General features: G+C 41.4%; 1 protein-coding gene across 3 annotated transcripts; it reads left to right on the top strand.

Moving 5' to 3' along the window:
* The first annotated feature begins 3,891 nt into the window (after positions 1-3,891).
* JOSD1 (Josephin domain containing 1) lies at positions 3,892-13,721 on the top strand. Of its 3 annotated transcripts, none has more exons than XM_032221179.1 (5): positions 3,892-3,992; positions 4,674-5,484; positions 9,993-10,121; positions 10,212-10,406; positions 11,602-13,721. In XM_032221179.1, the coding sequence occupies exons 2-5, from the start codon at positions 5,300-5,302 to the stop codon at positions 11,699-11,701; spliced, it is 609 nt and encodes a 202-aa protein (XP_032077070.1). In that variant the 5' UTR covers positions 3,892-3,992; positions 4,674-5,299; the 3' UTR covers positions 11,702-13,721. The 3 variants fall into 3 exon arrangements, with proteins under 3 accessions (XP_032077070.1, XP_032077071.1, XP_032077068.1); XM_032221180.1 differs by lacking the exon at positions 3,892-3,992 and adding an exon at positions 4,004-4,104; XM_032221177.1 differs by lacking the exon at positions 3,892-3,992 and adding an exon at positions 6,211-6,424 and having other exon boundaries at positions 5,403-5,484.
* The last annotated feature ends 181 nt before the right edge of the window (positions 13,722-13,902 follow it).

The raw sequence follows: 13,902 nt of genomic DNA, 5'->3' as shown, positions 1-13,902 counted from the left end.
CCCGGCCTCATTAGTATAAACCCCGCCCACTCGCGCGAAATTTACTTTCGAGGAGCCAGCAGGCCTTCTCTTCAGAGTCCACCCAAACAGGTGGTTCCGTCATTGAGCCCTCCGCCCACCAATCAGGGAGCAGAGCCGTCAATAACCTTTACTGTGTTGCTATGGCGACCGCGTTAGAATCGATTAATATGTATGAGCCCCGCCTCTTTCCAATATTTTCTTTCCGCTTCTTTTCAAGAGCTTTGAAGGAGAAAGCGAGGTGGGCGGCAGCGGCGATCTTGGTTTCGTTTATGAATGTCGCCTAGGAACTCGAGAGAGGCGCCTGCTAAGCCTGCCCTCCTTGGCGGCTGGGACAAACATAGAAGCCTCCCAATCCTGTTTTAAAGGATTAAATTGAAAGAAATTCTGGGAGAGATCGAGCCTTTACCAACCATTGGCCGTAGCTTAGACCGAGCCAGTTAGAGGAGAAAAGCGTCCATAAGAAAGCAACCTATCTGAGCTGCATTCTAATGCATTCAGTTTGGTCGCCACGATGTAGAAAAGATGTGGAGGCTCTAGAAAGAAAGCAGAGAAGAGCAACAAAGATGATTAGGGGATTGGAGGCTAAAACATATGAAGAACGATTGCAGGAACTGGGTATGTCTAGTTTAATGAAAAGAAGGACTAGGGGAGACATGATAGCAGTGTTCCAATATCTCAGGGGTTGCCACAAAGAAGAGGGAATCAAACTATTCTCCAAGGCACCTGAGGGTAGAACAAGAAGCAATGGGTGGAAACTAATCAAGGAGAGGAGCAACTTAGAACTGAGGAGAAATTTCCTGACAGAACAATTGATCAGTGGAGCAACTTGCCTCCAGAAGTTGTGAATGCTCCAACCCTGGGAGTTTTTAAGATGATGTTGGATAACCATTTGTCTGGTCTAGGGTTTCCTGCCTAAGCAGGGGGTTGGACTAGAAGACCTCCAAGGTCTCTTCCAACTCTGTTATTCTATTCTATTCTATTCTAAGAAAAAGTCAGTACGCTTGGAAACCGTTCTAACCCTATGCTTAAATGGGATTTCTCCTCCTGTTTACCAATTATTGGTCCGGGATGGCTGGTGTCCAAAACTGGGGGTGGAGGCTCCTTGACCAGAGATACTCTTATCCTACCAGCAGCAACAGAGGTTTCTCGTGACTTTTTAATCCTGGCAGAGAAAGTATTTCTATTGTTCAATACACACTTTGCAGCCTCATTGTTGATTTGGTAGAGATGGCATTGGGATATATCTGAATTCGAAAGTGAAATGTTTATTCATACAGTAAGTAATCCTATAATCACAAGATTTCTTCTTAGCAAAAGTGGCAAATGTGCTTGTGCAAATGCAGCCCAAGGGACTATGTTCCACAGGGAAATTTCTTGTGTGTAATCGGCTCCAATCTGATAGGTTTAATGAAGCAGGGATCGATGACTTGACAACCCAGAATCTGATGCTGATGCTACTTGGGGATTTCCTCCCGCCTCTCTCACCAATACTGTATACAAGAACAGATGTTTCTTAGTATTGGGAAGACTGCTGCAACGGATTTTTCACCACACCAGTCCTCAGAAAGCAAAAACAGGAAACATCTAATTTAGTAGTTATATTAAAAGTTGTTTCATAGTTTAGGTTTATCATTTTTTTTCCTGGCCAGCATAATTGAATTTTTAAACAGCTATTGAAAAGTGAAAGTTGTGGGACCTTCATTTCTGGAGATTTTTTAAGAGGTGAAAAGCCACTTCTTGAGGAGAGCTAATAAACTGTAGTTCAGCATATTAAAAATTGTGTAAGCATTTTTCATGTTCCTACTAAAGCAAAAATATGTAGAAAAATGTATGACATACCAATACTTGCACTCAATTACAGTCAGCATTTTTTGTTTTCAGTTCCCATTTTTTTGAAATCAACACTTTCCTGTGGAAGAAAGTTCAATAAATCCGCACAATATTTTCTGATATATATATATATATATATATATATATATATATATATATATATATATATATATATATATATATATATATGTTGATGAAATGTATTATATATAGGTGGATGATGGAAAAAACAAACTTTTAGCCAAGATGAGTCTGGAATTACTTCAAAGTTCCCAGTTTCTTAACAGAAAATGAATAGTAAGATCTGATAAGAATGGCATGAGATATAGGATCTTTTCACCACTTCAATAAACATTGAGTATCTTTATTCCCAAAGTAATTTGGAATGTGTGTTGATAGAAATATTTGTTCTAATGTCAGGCAGGAAGGTCCCATCCTAATTCTGATATATTAGTCCTTTTTCCACTAGCAATTTACAGCAGCACCATAATGCCTCTTGGTTCCTTCTTGGTCAGAAAAGGCTAGTCTCATTTTATTACAATTTCTTAATTTAAACAACATTCAATAGTTATTTTGCATATCAGCATACATGTGATTTTTCCCTTAAAAATCTGATTTTGCCCTGTCACACCTTGGGAGCTTCATTATTTTATTACTGAAAGAAGGGGTAAATTTTGCAGTTGTGTTCTTGCTCAGTTCCCAAATAGCATTATGTGAGTTGCAACATCCCTGCTTTTTGTTATTTGTTTGATAATTACATCCCACCTTTTTCTTTAGGTTCTCAAAGTGGCATATATTGCCCTCTCCCCTTGCTGCACACAATGTTGTGAGGTAGCTCAGGCTGAGAGGAAAACTCAATGAAAATTATGCAGTGGCTGTGGACTATGGCTGTGGGTGTGCTTGAATCTCCCCGTGACAGTGCACTCCTTAATCATTATACTATATTTGCTCTGTATGTTATAGATTATAGAACACTGAAATGAGGAATAATATTGGCTATTTCTAATTGGGTGTATTTGTCAGTTTCAGCCAGTCCCTCACTCAATTACTAAGAGTGAAAGGGCTTTCTGGCTATTTGTTTCAGCCACCCAGATCCTTAGATGTTTCCTTGCAGTTATCTAATTATGTCTGTCAAAATATGAATCTGGCACTATTCCGTTAATTAAAATAGAGATGCATACACTTTTAGAATTTGGAGTCACTTTCCCATTGTGCTTACTGTCAAGTTAATTTTATTTTGTAAGTTTCAAAAGGTGCACGGGACGGGCAAGCAAACTGATCTAGAGGCCAGAATGCTGTAGAACTGTGCAGTTACCACACCCAACACTTTCCCAGTGCAGTTCTCCCATTGTGGATGAGTGATGATGCTTTGAAGGAAAAACAGAAGACACAAATCCAGAGAAAACCAATCCTGCCTCTATAATGAGGCACTCACAAATCTGGACAATATGGTTGGGCAGGGAATTGCAAAAGGCAATAAAGAGATTGACAACGTAGAAGGTGCATAACCCTGCACACTGCACAAGTCAAAAAGAGGGCTGTGAAAATATTTACAGACCCCTCACATCCTGAATATAAATTGTTTCAACTCCTACCCTCAAAATGATGCTACAGAGCACTGCGCACCAAGACACAAGAACAGTCCCCCCCCCCCCAAATGCCATCACTCTGCTAAACAAATAATTCCCTCACCACTCATACTTGGCCAATAAAAATTCTATTCTATTCTAGTAGCCACCCATTCTTATAATGGTAATATTTTATGGTGACAAGGTGGGTGATGCTTTAAATGAATAGCTACACACATGAGGATGTGGCCCAATAAAGATAATGGGACGTGGTGCAGATTGGTGGCCTGAGTCCCCCCACCTCCACCCCCCTGCCCAGTAGCCTGCGACAGGCAGAATTCACTTTGCAGAGACCACCGGCCAGAGACGAACAGTGGGGCAACCTCCCTCCAGCAGGCGGAGGTTTGCAAGCGGACCGTCTCTGACACCAGGAGCGCTCACGCTCGCGACGTCAGGCTGCGGTGGGGCCGAGCGAGCGTTGGCGCGACGGGCCAGGACTCCGTGCAGGGCTGCGCATGCGCCGCCGGGGGTAGGTGGCTGTTGGTCCAAGAAGGCTGGGGCTGCTGCTGGAAGGTGAGTGGAGCCTCGGGACGGATCGGACTTCAAAGAGAGGCGTTGTGGTTTCCCTTCCCCTCCGGGCGGAGAGCCTGGTCCTTGGGTTTGGAAGATCCCTGGGGCCGTTTGGGTAGGGGAGCCCTCTTCCCAGCCTCCCCCTGGCCGGTCGCCGTCCTCGCGGGTGGGGGGTGGTGGTGGTCTCGACTCGGTCCAAGGGGTGCAGGTATCCTGGCCCCGCCGCCGCCCTTATCCTCCTCTCTCTCGAAGGAGGGGCTTTCCGGAGCTTTGGTTTGCCCCCCTCGAGAAAGCGAGGGGCGCTGTGAAGGGCCTGCTGGCTGTACCGCTGCGGTTTGGAGAGGACAAGCCAGAATGGCTGAGATTGTAAACACGGGAGTCCCCCCCCCCCTCCGCGGCCACGCACCCTTGATCCACCCGTCGGCTCTGGGGGCTCTTTTTCCTCTGACGGCGCGTGACAGCTTCTCGTGGTAAAGGATCCAAAACGGTCGAAGGATTGAGAGCTTTCCCCGAGGGGTGGATCTTGGGTAGAAAAGCCCAGGCCTTGAATCTTTGTTGTGTTCGATTGGGAGTATTTCTGGCTTGAGAAGCCCATTGGGAGCTGTTTTAAAATTTGATGGTCATCGACCGCTACAGTAATGAGCAAAATGCTATACTTAATTGAATATTTTCTTTCTCCATCAGGAATACGAGGACAGCCAAGGAATCTTTGCTTATCAAAAGTGGAGCGGTTGCTTTTTATTTTCCTGCTATCTTGAGAGAAGTAACTTCCTGCCTTTTGATTTCTGTATTTTGGAGGCCTTTTAACTTTTTGCAGAATGCAAAGATGCCCTTGATACTTTCCTTGGGGGCCTGAGGTTGTGTATAAAAGCCCAGGCTTGCTTAATTTTGGATTGTCTTTTCCTGTATTGGGGAGAGAGGTGAGCCGTGGATCTTGGCTTTACAGTCATCGGTGACCAAAAGAAATGGAGGAGAAGGAGCGATGTGATCAATTCAGTCTGACACTCCTATGTTAAAGTCTCTCAAAACAATTTTTCAAGGGAAAAAAACTAGAAGAGAAGAGAACAATATACTAAAAGCAGTTTCTTCAAGTTAAGGAAGAAGGTAGGAGAATGGAAGAAGAATGGTTCAAATTTTGAAGTTGCTTTTGCCGCTATCAAATAAAGAAAACAATTGAAATCCAACTGCAGGTCTACTATTTGTGCCGAAGTTGTCTATAAAGGAAAGAGCAGTTCCCTCTTTGTTTCTTTTGAAAAACAAGCTTCAGAAACATTATCTCCAATCTTCACATCAACACCACTTTAAAAAAAATGAGTTGCATGCCATGGAAAGGTGACAAAACAAAATCAGAATCGCCAGAAACGCCACAGGTGATGCCAGTGCACATTTATCATGAAAAACAGCGCAGAGAGTTATGTGCCCTCCATGCTCTCAATAATGTCTTCCAGGACAGCAATGCCTTTACACGAGACACATTACAGGACATTTTCCAGAGGTAGGAAAAATGGTTTTATTATATTATTGTGGAGTGTTTGCTTACATTTCTTTGGTAGGCTAGATCAGATCTTATAGAGATTTTCTGATGTTTTGTTATTAAACTCTTCTACCATTCGGTTCCCTTTCATCTTCATAAATTAGTCTACCTGCCTATCTTAACTTCAGACAAAGAAATAAAAGCCACTTAGGATTATATTACACATTTTTAATGTCAAGAATGTAATGAATGAATCAATAGTTAGGCACGAGTTTCTGTTAAGGATGCCAATTCAACTCTAGCTATTGAGCATTTGGTGGCCCATAATCCATTAAGCTTCTGCTGGAGACTTAAACAGCAGGTCTGTGAGTGTCCCTGTCCTTTCCTGTCCCCTTTTGACTGCAAGGGTTCCTGTCAAGTGCCTAAGACATCTGTCTTCCTGATTTACAAATTAATAAAAGCTATGAAAAAAGGCAACTTTCAGTTTAACATCTATATACTATTAAAACTCTCTTTATGACCTTTAACTGTGTGAAACGGTGCATCCTAGAGCAATAACTTTTAAACTAAGATACCTCAAATAGGCTAATTTATAGAATATGTCCAGAATCCATGACCTATGACTCCCAAGGAATGAAATTTGGGGAAGTTCTAATTGCTTCAGTGCTACTGGCTGCCCGCTGCATTGCTGAACTACTACTACAGTCACATGATCTTCATTTTCAATGTTCTGTGACACTTTCTCAGCCAGTCGCACAATCCCCTGCTCCCTCCCCCACCGAGCAGCAGCCACTTATCTACCTACTGAAAAGGGAAGGGAAAAGAAGAGGGAAAGGAAGATCTCTGATGCTCCCTGCCAGATTCCCACAAGAAAAGTTAATGGGGAAGCCATCAGGACTGAGAAGTCAGTTCTGTTCCTGCTGCTTTTTGGCCCACCCTTGTTCATCCTGTTTCTGTTTAGGTAAGAAAATATCTCTGAAACAATGACCCAGTGGGATGCAAATTGTCTAGTTTCCCTCAGTTTCAGTTATATATTTATAAGGTTGGCTTCAACTGGTTAGCTAGCTCTTTTCTACACAGTAGCTATGCTTCTGCCACAGTTCATCTCTAAAAGGAGCCAGTGATATGGCTATTTTTATATAAGTAACCTAGAAAACATCTTGATGCATATTAAAATATAGTGCCATTGAAGTCTTTCAGATACTAATCTAATCCCTTACCTTCCATAAAGAATTGGAAAGATGCAGGGACCATCTGCTATCACCCAAGTGCCATTCCTATCTCTATAAATTGGAACTTCCTGTAGGATCCACTGAAATACTTACGTGTTAAAGCATCTGATTTGCATTCAGCACAGTCCAAATTCTTACTAGGTAGTGCTGAGAAGAACTTCTGATATCCACCTGAGTTTCTGCCAATCAATACTGAACTAGATGAAACATTGGTTGGATAAGGCTACTCTCCATATGTTTTATATTTGATATCAAACTCTAAAGCAATAATGGATTATTTCTGTTGAAAATTGAAATTGCAGATTGGCTTGAGTTGAAAAGCTGTGCTCCCAGCTATTTACAAACTTCATTTTTCAAACACTTTATGGCTAGATTTTTTTGTACATTTATAAGAAGTCATGTAAATGCATAAAATCATGCTTTATATTTTGAAATATGCTCATTTCTAATAGTTGTTAAAATCAAAAACTATAATGCAATTGATTCAATAGCTCTTTGCAGTGTTAATACCAGGGGTGGGTTTCAGGCGGTTCGCGGCGGTCCCCGCGAACCGGTTGGTCGGCGAACCCGGAAGTAAGTAACTTCCAGGAACACCGAAGGATCCACCCGCCCACCCGTGTTTCTTACCCGGTTTTGACGAGTTCTGCGCTTCCACGCATGCGCAGAACACATACAGTGCCTGCGCGATCTTCCAGTAGCAGCTGGAGCATCGCACAGGCGCTAGTACGCATGCGTGCACTGCGCGCGTGCACGAGGACGCCGCCGGCCCTGTTCCAATCGAACCGGTTGAAATGGGGCGAGAAACCCACCCTGGTTTATACCAATGAGAGTTTTACCTTATCTGGGCTTTACAAGACTCATTAAGAAGCAATGCATTAAAAGTTAATTCTTGTGACTTACTGAATTTTGAATGATAAACTTTGTGAAGTTTATCACTAACATGAGTGGGATGGGCTTGTCCCATCAGGGAGAGACAGCTCCTCAGATACCCACGACCCATGATGGTGAATCTATGGCATGCAGGCCACAGGTAGCACATTGCCATCTCCGCAGGCTCCCGAGTCCAGTTCGCAGCTGAGCTCCACCGTGCATGCGCATGTGCATGTGCCCAGCTGGTCTTCTGGTTTCTTCTGCGCACATGGGAGGGGTGGGGTGCATGCAAGGGAAGCATGCATTCATGCATGGGGGGGAAGCATTTGCACGGGGGATGCTTGCATTGCATTTTGGGGGTTTGCCTTTGTTGGTGCAGCTGGGCACGACTCTGCCCCGAGATGCTGGCCTGCCACCGCCACTACTGCCTCTTTGCCAGTGAACAGCCTGCAGCCTCAGCCTCTTTATTGGCATGAACGGCCTGCAGCCACAGCCTCTTTGCCGGTGCAAGGGACCCCCGTGCCCCGTTTTGGCTTCCAAGTTGGTGCAGGAGGCTTTCCAGGCCCAAAGCGGGGCATGTGGAGGCCTTGCACCAGCAAAAAGGCTGCAGCAGCTGGCCATTCCTGCTGGCAAAGCTGCTGTAGTGGCAAGCTGTTTGCACCAGCAAAGAGGCTGCGATGGCAAGCCGTTCACACCAGTGAAGAGGCAGCAGCAGCAAGCCATTTGTGCTGGCAAAGAGGCTGTGGCAGCAGGCCATTCGTGATGGCAAAGAAGCAGCACCAGGCCAGTGTCTCAGGGTGGAGTCCTGCCCAGCTGCACCAATAAAAGCTGGAAGTAGTCACCCGCTGTGTTTTGGGTTCCAGGTTGGTGCAGGAGGCTTTCCAGGCCCAAAATGGGGCGTGGGGTGTCATGCGGAAGGGAAGGGCTGGGGCGGATGTGGGGAGGCACATGCACGGGCGCATGCGAGGAGGCACTCACATTGCATTTTGGGGTTCAGGACACGTGCATGCATTCATGCGCATGTGCTTTGAACACTCAGCACCCAAAAGGTTAACCATCACTGTCCTAGACCCTCGCCATGTAGGGCTTTAAAAGTAACAACCAACATCTTGTATTGCATCTGGAAGCAAACTGGTTATAATGCAGTTCACACAATAAAAGTGTTACATGTGCAGCCTTAGGAGTTCCCAGGATTGTGCTTGCTGCTGCATTCTGCATCAACCGCAGCATCCAAATATTCCTCAAGGTTAACCCCAGGTAAAGTATGTTGCAGTTATCCAACTGAGATATGACTAGGCATGAGTGATCATGCACAGAACTTTATAACCCAGATAAGTGCCCAACTGGTGCACAACACAACATGAAATTGAACAGAGGCCATCCTAGCCATGACTGCCACCTACACTTTGAGCAGGAGTTGAGAGTCCAAGAGGACACCCAAGGTGCACAACAGATGTAACACCATCCAGAGTTAATTATGTTAAATAATTTTATGATCTTTCTTGCCACAGTTGTTAAATGAATCACTGCAGTTAAGTTAGTAACACAATTGTTAAGTGAATCTGACTTCCTGATTGACTTTTACATCATGCCTTCAAAACAGAATTTTCTTTTTTTTCTTAAAATGTTTTTAAAAGTGTTGTATATTGAAGTCTTTGTTACAATTATATTTATTTAACATAAAGTTTATATTCTTGTTTTAAAATAATTTGCAAACTTGTGTTGCAGGTTCTGTAATGTTTTCTGCTAGCAGTATTTTTTCAAAAGATACTTGAAAATAGGAAAATTACACATATTAATTCATACATAGCAAGAATTTGGAGAGAACAGTGCAAAGTTTTGGCTGCAAGTGCATACATAAATGTGTACTGGTAATTTTTAATAGGAATCTTTATTCAACCTAGCTACCTAATTACCTCTTTCATATGATTTGGGATAGCGCACTCTTTTTTTCAAGCACTGATACTCTGCAAGGTAATGTCTAGAAGGGTTTTCCCTAATTTTATCTTTACAGGAACTTGGTCTGTGTAACTGGCTAGTAATCTAGTGAATTCCGTGGTCAAATGGGAATTTGAACTGAGGCTCCATGTAATGGCATGTTGAAAACTGGAGAGAGATTTACTTTCTAACAAGCTAGTCATTCCTCAATTATCAGCTAAGAAAACTGTTCAATATGAGTCATTAGGATATGGAGAAAGTTTCTGTCTTAGGAAATAAATTCTAGAGGGGGAAAGCAAACCAGTTGTTGAAATTTTTGTATATTATTCTGACTTCTTTCAATATATCTTTCTTAAGATTTTTATTGGAGGGTTCATGCTTGCTGTGAGATGAGGCAGCCAGGAACTTGACAAGTCAATACCTTACAATTATAATAGTACATTGTCTTATTGTTTGTTTGTTCATTTGTATTATTTGTTTGATGACTAGGCTATCTCCCAACACCATGGTGACACCACACAAGAAAAGTATGCTGGGTAATGGAAACTATGATGTGAATGTCATCATGGCAGCTCTTCAGACCAAAGGTTATGAAGCAGTTTGGTGGGATAAGCGCAGGTAATCCAGAGTATACATTTATTGTCATTACGAATGGCTGATTTGAAAAGATGTAAGAATGTGCTCTTTCCTTCCTCTTTCGTTGTTCAGGGATGTTAACGTAATTGCCCTTTCCAATGTCATGGGTTTCATAATGAATCTGCCCTCAAGCCTCTGCTGGGGTCCACTGAAACTTCCTCTTAAACGGCAACATTGGATCTGTGTCCGGGAAGTGGGAGGAGCCTACTATAACCTTGACTCCAAACTAAAGGTTCCTGAATGGATTGGTGGTGAAAGTGAGCTCAGGTAGGTTGTCTTTGTTAATCTGAGACTTGAGTGCTATCATCTGCACACACTGAATTTATCATCTGAATAACATCATTTGGCTTTAGGCAATGAAATCTCCCTTCTTCCCACTAACCCCTCCAAATTAATCAACTATTCCAACAAAGTGAGATTGTCTCACTTTGGATTCTTGTACCTTTATATAAAAAATATAGTTATATTTTTATGTAACTCTTTTCACTACTTATGGCACATAAAAGTTTTGAACTGAGATGCTCAGTATTTGGAAATAGTATCAGTTGCTGAATTCAGTGGATTATATTTGAATTACACAAAATTTATACAACTCACTAAATTATTTCATGCCAAGATCAAGCCACAAGCAGCAGCAGTTAGTCTTTAGCCAAGTTAGCACACAGAGAGGTACTAGTTCCAAACCACAGGTTTGCTATTTTTCATGTGTTTAAAATAGCTTGTTCTCAGGAATATAGAAGGAAATAGCCCATGTGAAAACATTTCTTTCAAGTAGCGGCTGCTGGATCCAGTAAAGAAAGATCCAACTGCACTGCATGAAGAGCATGCGATGTTCTTCATACATTAATTAGACTTTTGATTATTACAAATCAATGAAGAAATACTTTTTGATTATTAGTTTGTGGCTTCTTCTAATAGCATATGCAACGCTTTTTTTTACCGTGACCTTTTATAAAGCTAAACAGAGCAACATAGCTTTATGCTTGTTTAGTCAAAGATTCAACAATATAAGCAAGCTATTTTTGAGGTAAAATGCACTGCTGCATTTGATCTGCCTTAAAAAAAAACCCGCAATGCCATATATCATATTGCAACTCTTGAATTCTTAAATTTCAGTATGGAAATTTAAGAACAGTACAAACCTACCCATTGGCAGCAGTCCTATCCTTATATTTAAAATGGTTCTCAATCTCTGAATATTTAATTTAGTGATCTCTTCCATTACCACTTTATTCCATTAACTAGCTCCAGTAAATCCAGCAGAGATGCTATCTATGCCTCATTTCATTGATTACTACAGTTTCTCCAAGTCTCTATAGCTGGAGAGCATAATAAAAGAACAACAGGTAGGAGAGTGGAACTTTTCAGGATAGTTTGCATATTCCTAACACTGCTGTTTACAAAAATTCCAAAATATACTCAAAACTTTATTTGTGCCCTTTTGTGCTTTCTATTTCCACAGGAAGTTTTTAAGAAACCAGCTGCAAGGAAAGAACTGTGAACTTCTGCTGGTAGTACCTGAGGAGGTAGAAGTACATCAAAGTTGGAGAGTTGATGCATGACCTGCAAAATATCTTATCTTTGCACTACAGTACTGGTCCTTCTCCCTTCCAACTTCTAATGTCCTGTGATGTGGATAACGAGCACTATACTCTCCCCAGGAACTTTCCATTATGAAGGTGCAATAAGGCAGTCACAAGATACTGTCAGGGCCAAACCAGATTATTGAAGCCGGATTTAGGGGAAGAGGTAGAAGACAGTTTTGCATTCTTTCATTATAATGCATAATGAATTAGAAATGGAGTATTGGGATTCTCTCCATTAAATTCTGATTCACTTTCTTACCCACCATCCTAAAATACTTTATATTGAATTGTACACTACTGTCTGTAGGAGTCTCTATAGTTGGATGGTTTCTCTCTCCTTCAGGAGAGGTTTGAGGCGAGGCATGTTCCCTTCATATCTATGACTCCCTTCTCTACCAAACTTACGTTGAAGAAACTTGCAAACGGTATGGGTCTCTCAGGAAATTTTAGATACTCTTAGCAATGGTATGGTGCTTGTGGATTCCCTATTTAAATAGCAATTGTGCCAACAGTTAGGGAAAATATTGACAAAACGGGACCATAATTCTGGAACTCCTATTGGAGTTTGGGGCTTTTCTTTATCATACTTGACATTTTTTTGATTTGAGAATGAGCGAGTGAATAATTTGGGGAGATAATTGATGCTTATTTTTCAAAAACCTCAAATATTTTTGGTTAGGTGGGTCAGGTATAGCCTCTTTTTATTTATCTTGTTTGTCCTGTAATTCAGGGAAATAATTCACTGAGCAGGGAATATATCAACAGACTTCTTAAGGATGAAATCATGACATAAAAGGAAATTATAGCCAAGTTTTTGTAAGGTAGAACATTGTTGAAAGGGCAAATGTTAATTTTGCAACCTATTGTGGGGAACAAATCCAAGGATTAGAGTTTTGTTCTTATTTCAGCTGATAATAGTTGAGATTAAAAAGTTTCTAGGGAAGTTTGATGCGGGTAGATGAAACTATTTAAAACAGGTAAGCTGAGTTACATTCTTCCATTCCATCTGGCAGGAAATCATATCTCTCCTCTTTCCCACTAAATTAATAAAAGAGCGGAAGACTGGCAGGAACCTTATTAGTTTTCCCTTTCACTTCATCTAAGTGTGCCTCATTTATTCTTGTCACGGTTTATCCTGTTGTATTTTTCATTAAGTGTCATTTACATTAGTACTGATATATCAGGAATAGGACCTATGTTTCCAGCATCATCTTGGTAAAGGATGGGCAAAAGTAACTCTTGTAACTGTAAAGGATGCCTTTTGCTTTCTATTTTGAGTAAAAGCAAGACAGACATCTTTCAATTTTGGACTTGAACTCTCTCAATCAAATACTTTGAGGATGACAATGAGATCAAGACGAATCTTGTTTATTGATGCCTGGATAATTTGCAGCCATATACTGGTGAAACTGAAATGACTCCTCTTTGCATGTACTACAGTCCAAACAGAATACTTCTAGTTTAATAGAAGCTCTTTTCTTCTGGACTATACATTCCAGTGGTAAAACCAGCTGACATTTTTACACATATTTTTCATATGCAGAACATTAGGCCTGAAGTTCTGCTTCTGACTTGAAGCCATTTTTTCATGAATTTTAAAAATATCAGCAGTAAAGTCACTATTCTTTATGCTGACTAAAATAGCACTTTGGAGAGACCGTTTGCATGGAAGCCAATGGACCAGTGCACAATATACAAATATCTTTTAAAAAGTAAAGCTATTCCTTTCCTCTTGGTATATTGATGTCATTGTTCTGGCCATAGGGAAAGTGGTGTGATTCAGCAGCTCAGGAAAAGGGAACATGTAATCATACACACTTCAGAATCAGAATTATGGCACGAGAGGAGAATAAGAATAATCAGCCCAGTCCAGTTGCTTGGGAATAGAAAAGCCCATGATTGTTTTCTTGCTTGTTTGGTTTTGTTATAGCTTTGTCTTGGGTTTGTTTACAGAGATGTATTTTGTTTAACCAAATATTAAAAATGAGAAAACCTTTCCCAATGTCCTGATACTTGTGTGGAAATTGAGCTGCTCTGTTTGTAAAAGTGGAAAAAATGTGCATCTCATAAATCAACTATAACTTTCCTCATGGGTCTTTTAGATATTCTACCGAAATAAAAGTACAGAAGCATAAATTATTTTCTAACTGTGAAATTGGCCTAATAAAGTTATTCCC

Source organism: Thamnophis elegans, chromosome 7, assembly GCF_009769535.1.
Source record: "Thamnophis elegans isolate rThaEle1 chromosome 7, rThaEle1.pri, whole genome shotgun sequence".
Classification (NCBI taxonomy): domain Eukaryota; kingdom Metazoa; phylum Chordata; class Lepidosauria; order Squamata; family Colubridae; genus Thamnophis; species Thamnophis elegans.
The sequence above is the reverse complement of the archived record's forward strand: the minus strand, read 5'-3'. Positions and strand labels throughout refer to the sequence as shown.